The 20,255-nt window shown below is 40.4% G+C and overlaps 1 protein-coding gene across 4 annotated transcripts in view; it reads right to left on the bottom strand.

Annotated features, from left to right (window-relative positions):
• Positions 1 to 19,735, bottom strand: part of FMO5 (flavin containing dimethylaniline monoxygenase 5) — a 33,135-nt gene extending 13,400 nt beyond the window's left edge. The window contains exons 1-6 of one of the 4 annotated variants that reach the window (XM_033197891.1): positions 19,375 to 19,735; positions 18,980 to 19,154; positions 8,962 to 9,150; positions 6,223 to 6,385; positions 5,318 to 5,460; positions 1,801 to 2,000 (exon numbers count right to left, since the gene is read on the bottom strand). In XM_033197891.1, the coding sequence (XP_033053782.1) occupies positions 1,801 to 2,000; positions 5,318 to 5,460; positions 6,223 to 6,385; positions 8,962 to 9,150; positions 18,980 to 19,114 (830 nt within the window). In that variant the 5' untranslated portion in view covers positions 19,115 to 19,154; positions 19,375 to 19,735. Of the gene's footprint in view, positions 1 to 1,800; positions 2,001 to 5,317; positions 5,461 to 6,222; positions 6,386 to 8,961; positions 9,151 to 18,979 lie in introns of all 4 variants that reach the window. The other 3 variants (XM_033197890.1, XM_033197892.1, XM_033197889.1) reach the window with 3 other exon arrangements.
• Positions 19,736 to 20,255: the final 520 nt, after the last annotated feature.

Here is a 20,255-nt window from a genome sequence, read left to right as displayed (position 1 = left end):
TGGGGCAACTGGGGATATTGCCAATGTATTAGATAATGTATTTTATCAATGTTAAATTTCCCAGGTGTGATAATTATATGATGGTTATGTAGGAGAATGCCCTTTTTCTTATTTGATATACACTGAAGTATTTAAACTGCCTTAATGACTGTAACGTACTCAAATGGTTTCAGAAAATGTACTTGTGTATGTATGCCCTATATGTGTGGATGCATCTACAGAGAGGGGGAAAGACAGGAAGCAAATACAGCAAACTTAACAGGTGAATCCAGGTGAAGGGTATATGGGTGCTCATTGTACTTATCATTTTGCAACTTTTCTGTAGATCTGAACATTTTCAAAAATAAAAAGTTGGAGGGAAAATAAATTTAGAATCAGCCTCTAGAAATGTTTTCCCTCCCTGGTTCTATGAGGACCCCATCCTTTGTACTTTCATAGCGCTCTATGTATTTCTTCATTATACTCTGTCCTCTTTCTTCTCATTCGAGTATTTAAGGTAAGATCTATTTCTTGAGTCTGCCATTTATTATTTCTGTTGCCCTCGGGAAAATTACTTACTTTTTCTACATCTCAGTTTTTATATCTGTAAAATGTAGATAAAAAATTGTGGAGGCCCAAGCAACTCCATCTTAGAAGCTAATCTACCATATTCACTTCTGATCAACCCTGGTTCCAGGAATACCTCTGAGATTTCCAGTTAATCTGTTGTTTAATAGCATGTACTTACCGTAAATCCCACTCTTAGGGCAAACTCCTACCCATTCGCTCTGAAGTATGTGCGCCCCTCCCCTAATGTATATAATCCTTGGGTCGGGAGGTAATGGTGTGGGGATCTGCCATCTTGTCTCACCACTGCCTGAGACAGACATGGCTTCTGTTTGTAAGTCCCTATAAAATGTTTCTAAGAAACGGAATCTGTCAGCTTTTTCTTCAGTCTCTCAGCTTCCTCAGCCTTTGGAGTAGGTTTGCATTAACCTCCTCACTGTGAAACAAAAATAGTGCCAACTTATAGGGCTATTGTAAGGATTAAGTGAGATACTGCATGTAACTCATTTAGCACTGTGCTTATCTTATAGAAAGTCCTCAGAAAGGTGAGTGTTATTTCTATTACTATTACTGTTAGGTCTTTTCTCTCTGTATTTCGTGCCCATGTATGATGCCTGGCTCATAACAGGTACTCAATGAGTAAATGATACATTGCCCTCAGCTCCCATTTTGTTGTTGGGCATCATGCAAAAAGAACTGATACCTGGGGGAATGAGAAAAGCGTTACTGCCAAAGAGAATTCTAGACTAAAAACCCACAGACCAATAGATCTTGGACATCTGTGGGTACAAGTTAGAAATCTGATTTCAGATTCTATGAGTCTATAGGCTTTCTTTTCTTCTCTTTTTTTTTTTTTTTTTGAGACGGAGTCTCACTCTGTCACCCAGGCTGGAGTGCAGTGGCACAGTCTCAGCTCACTGCAACCTCTGCCTCCAGGGCTCAGGCGATTCTCCTGCCTCAGTGTCCTGAATAGCTGGTACTACAGACAGGTGCCACCATGCCTGGCTAGCTTTGTATTTTTAGTAGAGATGGGATTTCACTATGTTGGCCAGGATGGTCTTAAACTCCTGAACTCAGGTGATCCACCCACCTCTGCTTCCCAAAGTGCTGGGATTACAGCCATGAGCCACCACACCCAGCCACTATGGGTTTTCTTAATGTATGAGTAGAGGTAGCTCTACTCTTAGCCAGTGTGAAGAGTCCTTATGCTTGTGTTTTGGCCATTATCCCTGCACTCCCATCCTGGGAACATACCTGTGTTTAGGCTTCAGGCCAAACATTTCATGGTCAAACCTTTGGTTCATCTTTTTTTCCATATATTTGTTTGCTAATGATTGGCCACAGATCTTCCATAGAAAATATGTAAGTCGAGAAGAGAACACCACATCAAAAGGATATCCATAGTTCCCTACACGATTCAGGATCCACGCCCCTCTCCTGGTGCTGAGGAAAACCTGGGGCATGGAAGAAATTGTTTGCTTTAGTCAGTCAGATTCATAAACTTTCAAAAGCACCCCCATTTTCTTCAAGAATCAGTTCAAACTCATTAGTCTGGCTTTTTAATCCCTGCATAATCTTTGTGGGTTTTTGTGTTTGTTTCCTGCCATTTTCCTTCCCAAACACTAAACTTACAATTAAATTGGTGTATCTACTGTCCAAGAATATGTCTTGCTCTAATCCACCATTGTATTTCTGTTTAGTGCCATTATGCCTGCCTGAAATGCCTTCTCTCTTCTTAACTCTCCAAATCCTGTTCATTTTAAAGACCCGGATCAAGACTGCCTCCTCCATGAAGACACCAGTGACCATTCAGGCTGACAATTTTCTCCCCATCCTCTGAACTTCTCTAGCACTTATCGCCTGTAGAACTCATTAAAAATCATGTACTGGTAAAGTTGAAAGCAGCTGGAGACCATTTAATCTAAAACCCTCATTCTTTTGCCATTGACATTATTTGCATTATTACAAAAACTCCTGCTATTTATCATTTTTATTGATATTAAACTTTCTACACTCTTAATTTCTGTCTCTTCAAATGTGTTTTCTCAAGCGTAGGAGATAAAGCCTACACATCCACAGCAGATTATCATCACTTCTGTTTACTGGGATTTGTGACCTTTACGTCATTGTGCTAGGTCCTTCATCTATATTACAACCACCTCTTGAGGCAAGTATTATTACACCCATGTTATAGATGAGGGGCATGGAAAGGATGAATAACTTGCCTGAGATCACAGAGCTAGTAAGTGGCAGAACTGAATTTCCAACCCAGGTCTGACTAACTCCAAAGCCTGTGCTTAAGAAATGTTTGACTGATTATTTAATGGAGAAAAATAAGATTGCTAGTAGAACAACAGGAAGCTAGTCAGTCTTTCTGTGTCCTCCGCTGGCTAAAGTCCATGTTCAGAGCTGATAAAGATTTGATATTCAGTTACCTGGCAAAGGAATCACTTTTCCTACATTATGAAACTGTCTGGAGATGGCTTCCAGATGGTTAGTTATATAAGTACATTGCTCCATAGTCTTTTTGTCTAAGATGACCTGTCTACAGAGGGATAATTGTTTACTTCACAAATCTTATCTTCCCTATGGTGACTGTAAGCGCTGTGATAATTATGTACTTCCACAGTCACAGTTGAAAGAGCATATATGGTCTTAGAAATTGAACAGTTTTGTGTGTCGGCTATATAATTTCTGATGAGTAACGAAAACACTCAGAGCCCTAATTAAAAGGTTTCATATTTATGAAGTAGTAACAATAATACATAGATCACAAAGCTGTTGTGATAACTAAGAAGTGTTTTTGTAAAAGGTGTGGTATATAGTAAACACTTGATAAGTGCTTAACTGCTGTCATATTTCTTATTTCAGTTTTCCATTTATACCTTGTTTTAAGCAAATAACATTTACAAATCAGATATATAAGGAAAATTGTTTAATCAATGTAATCTTATATGAAATTAATATTGAAAGAAAGGAATGTTTTCTCTTTACAAAAGCATCCACAAGAATTATATGAAAAACTTCCATGATATACTGAAACATATAGGTCCATTTAAAATGTTTGATTTATAAACAAATCTTCATGAATACAATTTACAAGTAAAGCAAAAAGTTAGAACTCAGCAATTGGGTTTCTTCAGCTTGCATTAGTGGTATGACAGTATTGCCTCTGCTATGCAGACATAGTTTTCCTTTGCATTTTCCCAGGCTTTCTCACAGACACAGCCACCTCATCCGTGCCCACGCACAAATGCTTTGTTATTTGGCAACCTGCAGTTCCCCAGGGCAGGTAAGGCCAAGATCCCTTAGAACTGCCCATTTGACAAGCCAATGATTTTTTTTTTTTTTTTTTGAGGCAGAGTCTCGCTCTGTCGCCCGGACTGGAGTGCAGTGGCCAGATCTCAGCTCACTGCAAGCTCCGCTTCCCGGGTTTACACCATTCTCCTGCCTCAGCCTCCCGAGTAGCTGGGACTACAGGCGCCCGCCACCTCGCCCGGCTAGTTTTTTTTGTATTTTTAGTAGAGACGGGGTTTCACCGTGTTAGCCAGGATGGTCTCGATCTCCTGACCTCGTGATCTGCCCGTCTCGGCCTCCCAAAGTGCTGGGATTACAGGCTTGAGCCACCGCGCCCGGCCCAAGCCAATGATATTAAAGAAAGCTCTTGCCATGGGTCCCCACTCTTTCTTTTTTGCACATTCTTCTACCATAACACCCACACACGTTTTAACCCTTGTTTATATAATTACTTTAATTATTTTTATCCTTGTTTTTATATTGTTATTTCCTGATAAATGTCTGATGAATTAATTCATGAAGTAACATACGAAATAATTTTTGTGGTTATAGATGAGGATAGTAATGAGAAGAAGTGTTTTTCCAACAAAGTTGCTGAGTAAGAGTCATTTAACAGAATTATAGCACTAAGCTTCTCATTAAAATAAAACAATTTAAAACATCTTTGTAGAGAAGCATGGCTTAGTTAAAGTTACTAAAGAACAACCAAGATGTTTACCTATTGCCAATAGAGTTTAATTCAATAAAGACATTAATAACAAAATACAATATTGGCATGTCTTTTTCCAGGAATTCATAGTGAAGACACTTGCTTCTCAGTTCAAAATCTGCTATACAAAAACCAAAACAAATAAAACAAAAAGCCAAGGAGATATAATTGCTTTAGAATGAATGTTATTCTGAGTTACCTAACTGTATGCAAAGGCCGGGGCAAGCTGCTTGCATGTGCTACGGTTTGGACGCTATACGGATACCCACTTGTCTTTGGGAAGATAAGATTGCTTCTTTTTGGGGAGTGTAAAGGAAAATTCACCCACTATCCTATGAGTGAAAAGTTTCTAATGATCACAGCGTGTTTTCCTTTATATAAGAACATAGCACTTCTGCTGGCCAACAGAAGATCCTCACTCTCAATACTGCTCTCTAACAACCTCCAGCAATTACTTGGTCTTTATCAAAGCCAGAGGCACACTCTAAGAAGATGCCTGATTAGGATAATGAGCCCAGACTTGAGCCGATCCAGTTCCTTGGTGTGAGGCCAGCTGCATAATGGAACTCTAACTGGTAGCCTTAACTCCTCTATTAGCATCAATCACAATGTTGCCAACTGAGGTAATGAAACCAAGCCCTACATTTGCCACTGGCACTAATGGGCTATGTGCAGGTATCCCTACTCTCTGTTGGGCCCACCTGCAGCTTCCTTGGAGAAACTGAAGCTAGAGTTAAGCAAAGTAAATAATAGAGTGATTCAAACCTGCTTGGCTGTGTGGCTAATCTCTACAGCCAGATCCCCTCCAGAATTCCCAATGCCAATTATAAGGACTCTCTTTCCAGTGAATCCCTCTGGGTTCTTATAGTCTCGACTGTGGAAGTACTGCCCTTTGAACTTCTCAATTCCTGCAAGAGAAGGGAAAATAATTATTGGGTAATGGTTTATATGATGGATATCATTTGTCAAGTCACTTGGTCTTTTTGCAGACTTAAGTTTAAGCATATATTCTCCAAGTGTTCTCTTTACTCAGCTACTTTCTTGCCTTTCTCAGTATTTTTGCCTATTTTTTTCCCCCCGTAACCTCAGAGTAGTACCTTGTGATTTCCTTGTCATAGGTACTTTGCTTAACTCAGGATGTGTTTGTATTTTGGATTTAGAGACTATGAATATAAACTGCCTCAGAAAACCTCCATTCTCGTTTGTCTTTTCATCCCCTTAAATACCTACTCCCATTTCGCTTACAGCACATATATTCTTATATACTTTAGAGTATACAGAGTACTTTTTTTAAAAATGAAAATCCAGGCCAAAGACTGAAATTCTTCAAGCTTTCATTCCTTCCTTAGAAACTCAATATTTCTGTTTATTGCTGAAAAATTCCTCATTTAGCCTAATGCTCCTCAAGAACTCCACATTCTTCCTTTTGATACTTAGAAAAACTAAAGTCATTGTAAAACTAAAGAGATCTCAAATTTTACTCTAATCTCCAAAATTACAAAAATGACAATAATCCAAGTTACCCCAACATCTTTCTGGGGAACAAGAAGAATTAGGGTAAGTCTTACTTCATTCCAAAGTAGGAATTACTCAGACTACAATCCTCCCATTCCTCAGGGGTCAGGTCACAGGCATGGGTCAAAGGTCTTCCTTCCTGGTAAGCTGCTCACCAGGGAAGCTTTCCAGAGGTAGATGAGCATCGGTGTGATGGCCAGTGCAAACCATGACTCCATCAAAGACATTCATCTCCTTTTTCCCTTCAGACTCAGTGACCACTTCCCATTGGCCTGAAGTTGAAAAATCAGGCTGCTTCTTCACACTGCACACAGTGGTCTGAAAAGAAAAGTGATAACCACAGGGACATCCCTGACATGGCTCTCCTTGCAGTGTTACACAAAGGGCTGATATCACAGGTACTATCACATAATAGGACCCATGCAGGGATATTTGATTTTCATATTCCACAAATAAGAACTGTTTTGTTTTGGGCTGTGGCCAGAATGAGAAAACTTCCCCAAGACAGAAAAAAATAACATAGTGTTGGCAGGCTAATGTATCCTCCTCTTCTAGAAAAGTGCAAGTCACTAGGTCTCTTGGTCCATGTCCTAAGGCACTGTAACACCTGATTAAAGCCTGGGCTTCTCCTGTGTTTTTATGATACTCCATGCACTAAATGCCTTCTTCTCCTGATCCCTATATGTCCTGAGATCTCCTGATGTCTTCTTACCCCAGGTTCTCTTCTTCTGGCCACCTTTAAACAAGTGACTGAGCTATAGGGCTCCTTTTCCTGGCAGGGTAGAAAAACACCTCAGTGGCTCTCATTTTATATAAGTGAATCTCCCTTTAGCTCCCATAAATACCCATTTTACAAGGAACTATAAAGAAAGAGGCTATGAAACAGGATAGTGTTACGATTTTTAACTTTATAAAAATAATAAATATGGGTTACTCTACTTAGGTTAAGGAAACAGTATGTGCTTCTAAGGGCCTATGACCATAAGGTCTTCATGGACTAATAGAGATACCACCCCTGGCCAGGTGTGGTGGCTCACGCCTGTAATCCCAGCACTTTGGGAGGCTGAGCCAGGTGGATCACCTGAGGTCAGGAGTTCAAAACTCACCTGGCCAACACGGCGAAACCCCGTCTCTACTACAAATACAAAAATTAGCCGGGTGTGGTGGCACGTGCCTGTAATCCCAGCTACTTGGGAGGCTGAGGTGGGAGAACTGCTTGAACTTGGGAGGTGGAGGTTGCAGTGAGCCGAGATTGTATCACTATACTCCAGCCTGAGCAACAGAGCAAGACTCTGTCTCAAAAAAAATAAGAGAGCCGGGCGCGGTGGCTCAAGCCTGTAATCCCAGCACTTTGGGAGGCCGAGACGGGCGGATCACGAGGTCAGGAGATCGAGACCATCCTGGCTAACACGGTGAAACCCCGTCTCTACTAAAAAATACAAAAAAAAACTAGCCGGGCGAGGTGGCGGGCGCCTGTAGTCCCAGCTACTCGGGAGGCTGAGGCAGGAGAATGGCGTAAACCTGGGAGGTGGAGCTTGCAGTGAGCTGAGATCTGGCCACTGCACTCCAGCCTAGGCCACAGAGCGAAACTCCGTCTCAAAAAAAAAAAAAAAAAAAAAAAAAAAAAAAGAGAGAGAGAGGAGAGAGAGACCACCCCTGCATGCCCTGGCCATCCAGCACTATTTATAGTTCCTCTATCATGTTCTTTTACACAGGCTGGTGCCTCTGCCTAGATAACCCTTTTATTCCTTATTTGGTAGATTCCTACTCTCCCTTCAAGACTCAGCTTTAAGAAAACTTTATCTCCTTTAAGAAAACTTCCCTGGAACCTGTCCTGTTGGGTTCAACATCTCTCCTCCGAACTGCAACGTATAGATCTCTAGCGTTTGTCCTCATGTAACTCTTTATTTTTATTAATTATATTTATAATAAAAATTTTCTTCATTTGTTACCCATTAACTAAACTATAAAGTTACTGATTTTTCTTTTCTGTCTTTGCATATTCAATACTTAGTATGATAACAAACTTGTTCAATAAGTATTGTTTAAACAAATGAAGAGAAGCACCAATGGAATGTAAATGACTTACTTTAGAAGTTCACTATGTTTTCATTTTCTTATTGTCGTTAAGTAGAAAAAGGCATGAGTTAGCAGGATGATCAGAAGGCAGAAGATTTAGGCTTTTTGCCAGCTGTCAGAAATATCTGTTCTTTTATGGTCATGATCAGAAATTATAGAAAAGTCCTAGAATACTTTAGAGCAGGAAGGAACCACGGAAGTGATCTAGTACAGTCATCTTGTTTTATAAACAAGAAAATTTTTAAAAATTGAAATTGAGGAAATTGCTTGTCTAACATCTAAGTTAGTTAGTGGTAGGGCAAGCACCAGAATTCAGGTTTTTGTTCTGCAATTCCATGTTCTTCCCTCTACACCAGAGTTAACTACCCAACAACTATACTTCACTGGGTTTTATGATATTCATGTAAACAAATGTATTGGAAAGTACTTCAGAAAGTACAAAAGGGCAAAGCAGTAAAGGACTGTGGAACCAGAAAGTTTTAAAGTTCCCATACCTATCAGTTCCCTTCTGTAATGGGAAAAACAATTCCCTTCATCTGTTTATTGCAATTATGTGCAAATAATGTGAAATGAAGATGATGAAAACACTCTGCCAGGTGGCTTCCTGTATCTGCAGCCAAATATATGAAAGCGAGACCATCCCTTGAATATTTTTGAGGAGGAAGGAGGGCAAAGAATGGAGTTTTTCCCTGGCTAGGATAAATACATGTGCAAATCAAGCCAATCTTTAGAAGTAAACATTGGTAACTGAAACCACATTATTCATTTACTTAGCAAACAACATCAAACACAAAGATATCCACACAATTTTCTACCTTAAATCGAATATACTTTAGAAGGTCAAATTCTTTGGCATACATCCTGAAATACTCCAGGACCTGGGCGTTATGCATGAAGTTAGGATAATGATCTGGGATTGGATAGTCACTGAAGCACATCATCTCTTTAGAAGTATTGATGATCACTGATTTGTAAATACTGGCTCTTCCTTCTTCAGGATTTTCCTGCAATAAATAGAAAATATTCATAGCAACTTGAGAATCATCTTCATGTTTTATAAATAGTCAATAAACATCTGAAAAAGTTTTCTGAAAGAAGTGTCAATCACACACACACACACACACACACACACACACCTTCCAGTATTTGTGCCCTTATATAGTCCCTTCCCCTTGAATCTCAGTTATCTTTATGACTTGCTTTTGACCAACAGCATACAGTTGAAATGACACTGAATGACTTCTAAGACCAAGTCATAAGTAGCCTTACAGATTCTGCCTGGGTCTCAGAAAGCTCGCTCTGGTAGAAGCTAGCAGCCATATGAGAAATCCAACTACCATGAGACCACCATACCATGAGGAAGTCCAGCCTCACCACATGAAGAGAATGTCTGGGACAGAAAGTATGTGGCCAGTCCCCAGAAATTCTACCTATTCTATTCTATCCCAGCTGAAGTTCTAAACATGTGAAGAGAGTGTTACTAACACTGAGTAATAGTCTTTTAAATGAGTAACAGTGAGGCAAAATGGGAACGTATACAGGAAAGAGTGTAACAGTTTCCATGTACTGGAAACAGTATAACATCTCCAGTGTTTTCTGGAGAGCAGTGTTAAAATGTATATGAAACTCCTTGCAATTTACCTAGCCTTTTAAAAAAATATTCAGCATTGCTGAGGAAGATTTATGTTAAAGGATGTTAATACCAGCATTATTCATAATATAAAAATGAAACAAGCTAAATGCCCAACAAAACAACTGAAATTTGAGAATCACTGCTCTAGATCCTTACTACCAAAGTGTGGCCTATAGACTAGCAGCAGGGACTTCACTTGAGAGATTGTGTTAGAAATGCAGACTCTCAGGCCCCACCTCAGACCTACGGAATCAGAACCTGGGTCTTAGCAAAATCTTCACGCGATTGAGATGCGTATGCAAACTGAGATGCACTGCATTAGATGACATTAATGCCCAATTCAGTGTTCTTTCCCCTACAATAAACTTCTTTGCATCCTCAAAAACTTCCTATTGAGGCTGGGCGTGGTGGCTCATGCCTGTAATCCCAGCATTTTGGGAGGCTGAGGTGGGCAAATCACCTGAGGTTGGAAGTTCAAGACCAGTCTGACCAACATGGAGAAACCCCGTCTCTACTAAAAATACAAAATTAGCTGGGCGTGGTGGTGCATGCCTGTAATCCCAGCTGCTCAGGTGGCTGAGGCAGGAGAATTGCTTGAAGCCGGGAGGTGGAGGTTGCTGTAAGCTGAGATCGCGCCATTGCACTCCAGCCCGGGCAACAAGAGCAAAACTCCATCTCAAGAAAAAAATAAAAATAAAAAAAAACCTTCCTGTTAACTACCTTACAGCATTGTTGTGGTGATCACATAAAGTAATGCAATGATACAATCTACCCAGCCTATTATTCTGTCACAGAGATTTCACAAATGAGGAGTTTTCAAATTTTTAGATTTTCAAAAATTGTTTTGACTATGGAAAATCACCTAATCAATTTGGATCTCCTCCTCCCTTTTTATTCTAGAAATGAACAGATATTGAAATATTGAGTATTATGAAACATTAAATAGCCACAAAGGAGAGTGTTTGTTGGCTTTGTCCTCCTTTAGGATTGATTTTCTCCCATTTTTATTGTGTAATTATTCAATCTAGGAATCCTAAATTGATCATTCCCATTTCTCTGACCCATAATCCAAAATCTCATTTCTTTAACTGCTAATAACATTTTCACAAGTCTCCTTTGAAGTCTCTTCTTCTAAACTATCCTACCTATTTCAGCTGAAGTGTTCTCTCTAAGGTGTGGCTGGACTACATCTCTGCCCTAATTAAAATTTTAGATGTTGCCCCATTTCCTGTAGAATAAAGTTCCTATTTCTCAGCTTAGGATTCAAAGACCTCCATAATGTTTTGTAGTGTATTCCTTATCTCCCCAACTAGATTGTAAGCCCCGTGAATTGTACTCATGGTTTTTCTCCCAGCATCCACAATGATACATAGCACTCAATAAATGTTTAATGGATGCATATCAAATTGTACTGAGAAAGGGATATACAGAATAAGATGTAAGTTTCGCAAAATGCATAACAAAACTAATAATATACATCAACATTTATCTCAAAAAGAGTTCAATAAGACACATGTATCTCCCAAAATTTTGTCCTAAGAAAAATTGCAAAATAATATAAAGTCAAATGCATAAAGACATATTTTTGTATAACTTAAATAGCAATTAATTAGTAACAATGTTAAATGTTCCCAAAATAGATGAATGGTTTAGTAAGTTACAGTATCTCAACATGCAGAATTTTTTAAAGTTTTTCTTTGAGACGGAGTCTCGCTCTGTCGCCAGGCTGGAGTGCAGTAGCACTATCTCAGCTCCCTGCAACCTCTGCCTCCTGGGTTCAAGCGATTTTCCTGCCTCAGCCTTCCCAGTAGCCGGGACTACAGATGCGTGCCACTACACCTGGCTAATTTTTATTTTTTATTTTTAGTAGAGACGGGGTTTCTCCAGGTTAGCCAGGCTGGTGTCTATTTCCTGACCTCGTGATCCACCTGCCTCAGCCTCCCAAAGTGCTGGGATTACAGGCATGAGCCACCGCGCCTAGCCTCAACCTGCAGAATTTATCTTCCACGCCACTCCATGGGTATCCTGATAAATACAAAGTAGATCCTGCCACTCCACTGCTTAATAGTTTCTCTTGATTCCATCTGGAAAACAAAATTCCTTATCTTGAAATTTAGCACATTTCACAATCTAGCCCGGTTTATCTTTTAATGTTCATCCAGTGTTGTCCTTATTTAATCTCAAATTTCTAAGTCATTAAATTGTTCCTGAAACACTCTAAGCTCTTGCACAACTTTAAACCTCTCTACATATTACTATTTCTTCACCTGGAAAATTTCCTGTCCTTCAAGAGTTATATCAAATGTCACTTCCTTCAAGAAGACTTTTCTAATTTCTCCAGGGAATTAGATTCCCCTATTCATCCTCCAAGCTCCCAAAACTCTCTGTTCATATTTCTATAAAGATAACTTAAACACACTATATTATCAAGCATTTGTTTCCATGACTGTGAGAAACCCGAGAGTAGCCATATCCTTCTTTAAATCTCTGTTATCATGGACCTGGTGTGTACTGGATGTGCAATAAATGCTTTGAAATGAATTAGTTAATGAATTATGGAAAGTGAATTTGGAGACACCAAAAACTATGATTTTGAAGTCTGTGCAGGAACGTTACAAACGGCCTATGATATAACTTGAAGTAAAAAAGTAATTGTAAAATTAAATTTACATTCTATTCACCAAATATGTAATATTGTGTCTACCTGTGGGTATATAATTGTATAATCTCTCCCTGTTAGACATGTCTCTTTTGAGTATACTTTATTTATTTTAAATAGAAAAAATGTGAAAATACAGAAAACCAGTTGATTTATTAAGGCAGTAGGATTTCTTTCTTTTTCTTTTATTTTTGTTAAAATGTTGTTTGTACAACACCCATTCATGATAAAAACTCTCAGCAAACTAGAAATGGAGAGAAACTTCCTCAATTTGATAAAGAACATCTATAAAATACCTACAATTAACATCATACTTCAGTGAGAAACTAGACACTTTTCCCCTAAGACTGGGAACAAGGTAAGGATGTCCTCTCTCACCACTCCTATGGAACATTGTACTAGAAGTCTTAGCTAGTACAATAATACAAGAAAGAAAAGTAAAGGATATACTGATTGGGAAGGAATAAAGATAACTTTTTATTTGCAGATGACCTGACTGTCTACATAGAAAATCCCAAAGAATTAAAAAAAGGAAGGAAGGAAGGAAGGAAGGAAGGAAAGAAAGGGAGAAAGAAAGAAAAAAAACTCCTAGAGCCAACAAGTGAGTACAGCGGGGTTGCAGGATACATGGTTAACATACAAAACTTAGTTGCTTTTTTTTTTGAGACAGAGTCTCGTTCTATTGCCTAGGCTGGACTGCAGTGGCAAAATCTTGGCTCACCACAATCCCCACCCCCCAGATGCAAGCGATTGTCCTGCCTCAGCCTCCTGAGTAGCTGGGACTACAGGCGCATGACACCATGCCTGGCTAATTTTTGCATTTTTAGTAGAGATGGGGTTTCACTATGTTAGCCAGGCTGGTCTCTATCTCCTGACCTCGTGATCCACCTGCCTTGGCATCCCAAAGTGCTGGGATTACAGGCATGAGCCACCATGCCCGGCCATTTCCTTTTTTATATACCAGAATGAACAACTGGAATTTGAAATTTTAAAAACTCCATCTATAATAATGCCCCCGAAATTACATACGTAGGTATAAATATAAAAAAAGTATAGGATTTATAAGCATGAATTATAAAACACAGATATAAAACACAGATTAAGAAAGTCTAAGATTTATTTTTTTATTTTTATTTTTTGAAAGTCTAAGATTTAAATAAATGGAGAGATATTCCAATTTGTAGACTGGAAGATTAAATATTGTTAAGATGTCAGTTCTTTCCAACTTGACCTACAGATACAGTGCAATCCCAATCAACATCCCAGCAAGCTATTTTAGAATCCAAGTTAACACATGGATTCTAAAGTTCATATGGAAAGACTGAAGGCCTAGAAGAGAAGACTTTGTCCTTAACTGTGAGCCGTGTACAGTGGCTTTGTTCCAAAGAACACAGTACAGTCAGGGAAAAACAAGGAGCAACTTTACAGTGTCAGCAAAAACTGACAAACACTGTTTCAAGCCAGGACATCAAGGTTAACATCAATAGTGATATTATCTAGGGTTTTTATAGTTTGAAGTTTTACATTTAACTTTTTAATCCATGTTGAGTTGATTTTCACATATGGCAAAAGGAAGGGATCTAGTGTCAGTCTTCTGCATATGGCTAGCAGTTATCCCAGCCCCATACAATTTATCCTTGTAACAAACTTTCATATGTACCTCCTGAACCTAAAATAAAAGTTGGAAAACAAAAAATAGAAAAGTGAAACAAACTTACACTTCAACAAAGTTATATTTTGGCATATATTGAATGCTAATTTCTTACTTACAATAACATAAAATGAGTTTTAAGTTTCAAAAAAAAAAAAAAACAAAAAAAACCGTGGGTATAATGTTGATAGTATGTAACCTTGATGGGAGGTTAGGCGAATGGCACTTTACCTTTATAATATTCCTCCCCAAAATTCATAACTGCAGTTTAACCATGAGAAAAAAATCAGATAAATCCCAACTGAGGGATATTCTACAACATATCTCACCAGTAAGTAATCATTAAAACTATCAAGGGCATCAAAAACAAGGAAAGTCTAAGAAATTTCATAGCCAAAAAGAGCCTAAGGAGATATGACTAGTAAATGTAATATGGTATCCTGGGTGGGATCCTGGAACAGAAAAAGGACACTAGGAAAAACTAAGTAAATCTGAGTAAATTATGGAATTCAGTTAATAATAATGCATCAATATGGGATCATTAATTATTTACAAATGTATCATACTAATATAAGATGTTAATAATGGGGTAACTGGACATGAGATGTACTGTAATTCTCTGTGCTATCTTCCTAATAAATTTTGTAAGTCTAAAACTGTTCTAAAATTAAAAGTTTGTTTAAATATGTTTGTACACAAGTATATCTTTTTTAAATTAAGGTAAATTAATGAATGGCAGGGTCATTTTGGAATTAAGATGTTTGTTTGTAAGGAGAACAGGGGAGGCACGTTCCTAACTTCTGAATTTTATTTCATTTATTCATTCAAGAGATATTTATAAAGTCCCTCTGTAATAAAATACTTTATGAGGTACTGATAAATGCAAGTCTGTACCTGTATTCCAAAAGTTCAAAGTTTACAAAGAATAGAGCCATGCTTTCCACAGCAGGTCTGTCGGGATCAGTGAGTGAAATGAATGACAGATCTCACCTCTTTGAGGTACTCCTATATTTCAACTCTTTTTCAAATCACTAACCACAACAAAGCGTTATCCTATGTCAACAAAATCCTTCAAGTCCTTCGAACCACCCAACTGGACCTTAGGTAAGTTTTATCACTGTGCCAATCCACTGCTTTACAAAAGAGTGAGCACAGAGTAGTATCGGGTTAGTGAGTAGAAGAAAAAGAAGCTTCTGCTCCTGGATTTTACAATTTTCTACCATTGATGAATAAATCTTCCCTCTACAAATTCTATACACTGATTATATTTCCTACCTAGGCACAAGGCTCACACATTTATTTGATCAGGAAGTCTGTGTAAGAAAAGAGAGGCCAGGCACGGTGGCTCATGCCTGTAATCCCCACACTTTGGGAGGCCGAGGTGAGCTTGAGGTCAGGAGTTCGAGAATAGCCTGGCCAACATGATGAAACCCCATCTTTACTAAAAATACAAGAATTAGCAAGGCATGGTAGTATGTGTATAATTCCAGCTACTTGAGAGGCTGAGGCATGAGAATCACTTGAACCCAGGAGGCAGAGGTTGCAGTGAGCTGAGATGACGCCACTGTACTCCAGCCTGGGTAACAGAGTGAGACTCTGTCTAAAAAAGAAAAAAAAAAAAAAAGAAAGAGAGAGAGCAGGGGATGGAAGTTGGGGTAATTGGAACTGATGGGATTGGAAGAAGTAATAAGGACAGAAGAAAGAAGAAAAATTTAAATGGGAGGAATGAGGACAGTTTGGGGCTACTGTTCCTGTCAGATTCTCAAAATCCCACGGAATAGAAACTCTCTTTGAACTGTGATTCTTAACCTTGTCTGCACATTGGAATCATCTGGGGAGCTTTAAAAAATGGAGATAGTAGAATACATGCTTGGCTCTAGAAATAGAATGGTGAACCACAGGTGTGGTCTGTCGTAACAGAGGTCAGAGCATTATGATGAAACACAGCTTATTTATTTTCAAGGAAGCAGTTTATAAAGTGTTAAAATTTTGCCAAGTGGATAATCAGAAGAAAAACCTCCACATTAAGTCTTTAGCAGATAATAATTTTAAACCACATTGGAGATAAAAACCAGAAACTTGATAATCAGACAGGGTGATGGATGCCCTCCCAACCTCCTCCCATCCTTAATTGATTTCATGCCTTTTCAGTAACTGCCAAACCTGGCTAAGATGCTTAGTAAAGACACCACATGTGTGAGTCCCATCCTAGGCCTACTGAATAATAACCAACATGTAGCACTACGTTCCTGGCACTGTTGTAAGTGATTGGCATAATTATCCATTCACTTACTCCTGACAATAACTCTATAAAGTGGATACTATTATTATCCACTTCTTAAAGATGAAGAAACAGAGGTATAGAGAGGCTTAATGATGTGCCCAAGGTCACACTGCTAGTAAGTGACAGAAATAACATTTGAGCCTAAGACTGTGTTCTTAACCTCCATACCATATTGTGGCCAGATCTTAAGAGTAGAATTTTCTGTTTACTAAAAACAACGGGCTTTTTGCCCATGTCCAAGACTGATGATGATATAGGTATGCAGGTCAGCCAAGGGGATCCACTCCAGATATGAATAAGGACCATTGTCACATAAAATTAGTCCCCAAAACAGAGTCAGGGTGCAAGAGGATTGTATTTCTGTTCAACTAAGAAACGCTATAAAGCCACTTTTATGTAGCTGGCCAACACTGTGTTAGTTTTTATGAAATATGAAATGTAAAACTTATCTAGGGCACCTCAATACTATTCACTGTTCAGAAAGCTAGCTTAAAAGCAAACCTGTTCTCCTCTAGCCACCCAAGATGCCAACAGGAAAGAAGGCTAAGGGAAAGAAGGCAGCCCCCACCCCTGCTGTGGTGAAGAAGCAGGAAGCCAAAAATGTTGCGAATCCTCTGAGAAAAAGCCTAAGAATTTTGGCATTGGACAGGACATCCAGCCCCAAAGGGACCTCACCCTGTTTGTCAAATGGCCCCCCTGTATCAGGTTGCAGCAGCAAAGAGCTATCCTTCTATAAGCTGCTGAAAGCACTTCCCGCCATTAACCAGTTCACCCAGGTCTTGCACTGCCAAACAGCTACTGACTGCTGATGCAGGCCCACAAGCATAGACCAGAGACAAAACGAGAGAAGAAGCAGAAACTGCTGTCCTGGACTGTGAAGAAAGCTGCTGGCAAAGGGGATATCCCACCCAGACACCACCCGTCTCTCCAGCAGGGGTTAACACAATCACCACCTTGGTGGAGAACAAGAAGACTCAGCTGACTCAGCTGGTGGTGATGCCACACGATGCGGATCCCATCGTGCTGGTTGTCTTCCTGCCTGTCCTGTGTCCCAAAATGGGGGTCCCTTACTGCATTATCAGGGGCAAGTTAAGATTGAGATGTCTAGTCCACGGGAAGACCTGCACGACGTTGCCTTCACACAGGTTTACTAGGAAGACAAAGGAGATGTGGCTAAGTTGGTGGCAGTTTTCAGAACCAATTACATAGACAGATATGAGATTCGCTGCCACTGATGAGGCAATGTCCTGGGTCCTAAATCTGTCGCTTGAATGACAAAGCTGGAAAAGGGAAAGGTGAAAGAAGTTGCCACTAAACTGCGTTAAATGTACACTGCTGAATTTTCTGTAAATAAAAAGAATAAAAATTATCCTTCGAAAAATGAAAAAATAAAAATAAAAGCAAACTCAGCAAACCCAATGCATGTCAGTTTGGAGATCAATAAAGGTGGCTGGTATTCTTTGGAATATAAGTTTAACTATCTTTTTTATTTATTATTATTATACTTTTTTTTTTTTTTTTTTTTGAGACGGAGTCTGGCTCTGTCGCCCAGGCTGGAGTGCAGTGGCCAGATCTCAGCTCACTGCAAGCTCCGCCTCCCGGGTTCACGCCATTCTCCTGCCTCAGCCTCCCGAGTAGCTGGGACTACAGGCGCCACCCACCTCGCCCGGCTAGTTTTTTTGTATTTTTTTAGTAGAGACGGGGTTTCACCGGGTTAACCAGGATGGTCTCGATCTCCTGACCTCGTGATCCGCCCGCCTCGGCCTCCCAAAGTGCTGGGATTACAGGCTTGAGCCACCGCGCCCGGCCTTATTATTATTATACTTTAAGTTCTAGGGTACATGTGCATAACGTGCAGGTTTGTTACATATGTATACTTGGTGCCATGTTGGTGTGCTGCACCCATCAACTATCTTTTTTCTTTTCCTTTTTTCTTTTTCTTTTTTTTTTTTTTTTGAGACGGAGTCTCGCTCTGTAGCCCGGGCTGGAGTACAGTGGCCGGATCTCAGCTCGCTGCAAGCTCCGCCTCCCGGGTTCACGCCATTCTCCTACCTCAGCCTCCCGAGTAGGTAGGACTACAGGCGCCACCCACCTCGCCCGGCTAGTTTTTTTGTATTTTTTTAGTAGAGACGGGGTTTCACCGGGTTAACCAGGATGGTCTCGATCTCCTGACCTCGTGATCCGCCCGCCTCGGCCTCCCAAAGTGCTGGGATTACAGGCTTGAGCCACCGCGCCCGGCTATTTTATTTTTTTTCTTGAGCTCGCTCTGTCACCCAGGCTGGAGTGCAATCTCGGCTCACTGCAAGCTCCGCCTCCCGGGTTCACCCCATTCTCTTGCCTCAGCCTCTCGAGTAGCTGAGACTACAGGCGCCCGCCACTACGCCCGGCTAATTTTTTTGTATTTTTAGTAGACACGGGGTTTCACGTGTTAGCCAGGATGGTCTCGATCTCCTGACCTCGTGATCCGTCCCTCTCGGCCTCCCAGAGTGCTAGGATTACAGGCGTGAGCCACCGCGCCGGCCACCTGACACTGTTAAGATAAACTGTAGTATGCACCTAGTTGCAGGGAGGGTTTCAAGTATTAAGGGACTAGGAGATGTATGTACCTGGAACCTCCAGAGCCCTCCGATGTCATCAGTCCTTTCAAAGCAGACAGGTTCCAGGCCTTCTTCTACGCAGCACTTGATGGAAGAGAGCCCGCTCACTCCTCCCCCAATCACAGCAATTCTTTTCTTAGCCATGGTCTCCAGAGATCTTCACCGTGGGTCAATGTCGCCTATCCTAAAGAAAGGATGACAAAAGACAAAAAGCACACATCGGTCAACATTTTTCAAGGAAGACCTTGGCCATGGCATTCGAATAAATTCTGTACAAGAGCTGCCTTGAGGAGGACAGATTCGACGGTCTTCTTCACTAGAGGAAATCGCTCTGCTGGCATCAGGGAGCCCTGCGCCTGCGAGACCCAGAGCCGAGAGTGCTCTGCTGCGGTACCGGATCTCACCGCCTTTCCTGAAGCCCTTAACAGATCCTTCAGCTGCGATCAAGAGGCGACTCAATAGCCGGCTGTTGTCAAATTAGTATAAACCAACAGTGTACAAACAGCAAGAGCCAACGGGGAGGGGCTGTAGCGCTCCACCTCCTTTCAGAGACTACTTCCCCGCCCACTCAGCGGCACCCATTCTCCCTCCCCTAATGGGAATGAAACGTGGGCTGAAGCTGCTTTGGGCGAAAAAGTTAATCCTACAACTTCTTTATATTTCAGCTGCTGTTGCCAGCACTCTCAACCACTTTCTCTGAAAACAGAGTGCCCCCTAGCCCCATCTGTGCTCGCCTCTGCATCCACTTTTAACTTCCTGGTTTTTGCCTTAAACTGACAAACACTTCCTAGTGAAAAGAAAACTGTCAACAACCCCAAAGCAAGTTCTGCTCCAAATGCTTAAGTGAACACCTACCCTTCAGGTGATCTGTTCAAACAGATGACCCTGCCCCCGCTTCCGCCCCCGCCTCACCTATACCTCTCTCCTCCCCTCCTCACAATCTGGATCTAAGAATCTCTACTTCTGGTAGAAATTTACTTTTAAATCCCCGTGCACTGAGCTGAGTGCTGGAATATAGTGAGGAATGTATTGTTTCCTACTCAGAGGCGCTTACAGTTTAGTGGAAGAGACCAAAACAAAAGCAGATAATTTTAATGAAATAAAAGTATTTTTAATACTGCTTTCCTACAGTTGTATGAGTAACCAAAAATACAAAATATCCACTTCTAAAATATAACTTTTCAAATATAAAGTCATGTAGAACCACCAATATAATAGAAACAAGATTTCAGGCACTGGGCTAGAACAAGGGCCCATCCCGCCAAGGGTTCTATTTGACAGACGT

Source organism: Trachypithecus francoisi, unplaced genomic scaffold (assembly GCF_009764315.1).
Source record: "Trachypithecus francoisi isolate TF-2019V2 unplaced genomic scaffold, Tfra_2.0 Lachesis_group5, whole genome shotgun sequence".
In the NCBI taxonomy this organism is placed as follows: Eukaryota; Metazoa; Chordata; class Mammalia; order Primates; family Cercopithecidae; genus Trachypithecus; species Trachypithecus francoisi.
Note: the sequence above shows the minus strand (reverse complement) of the source record. Positions and strands in the feature narration are given on the sequence as shown.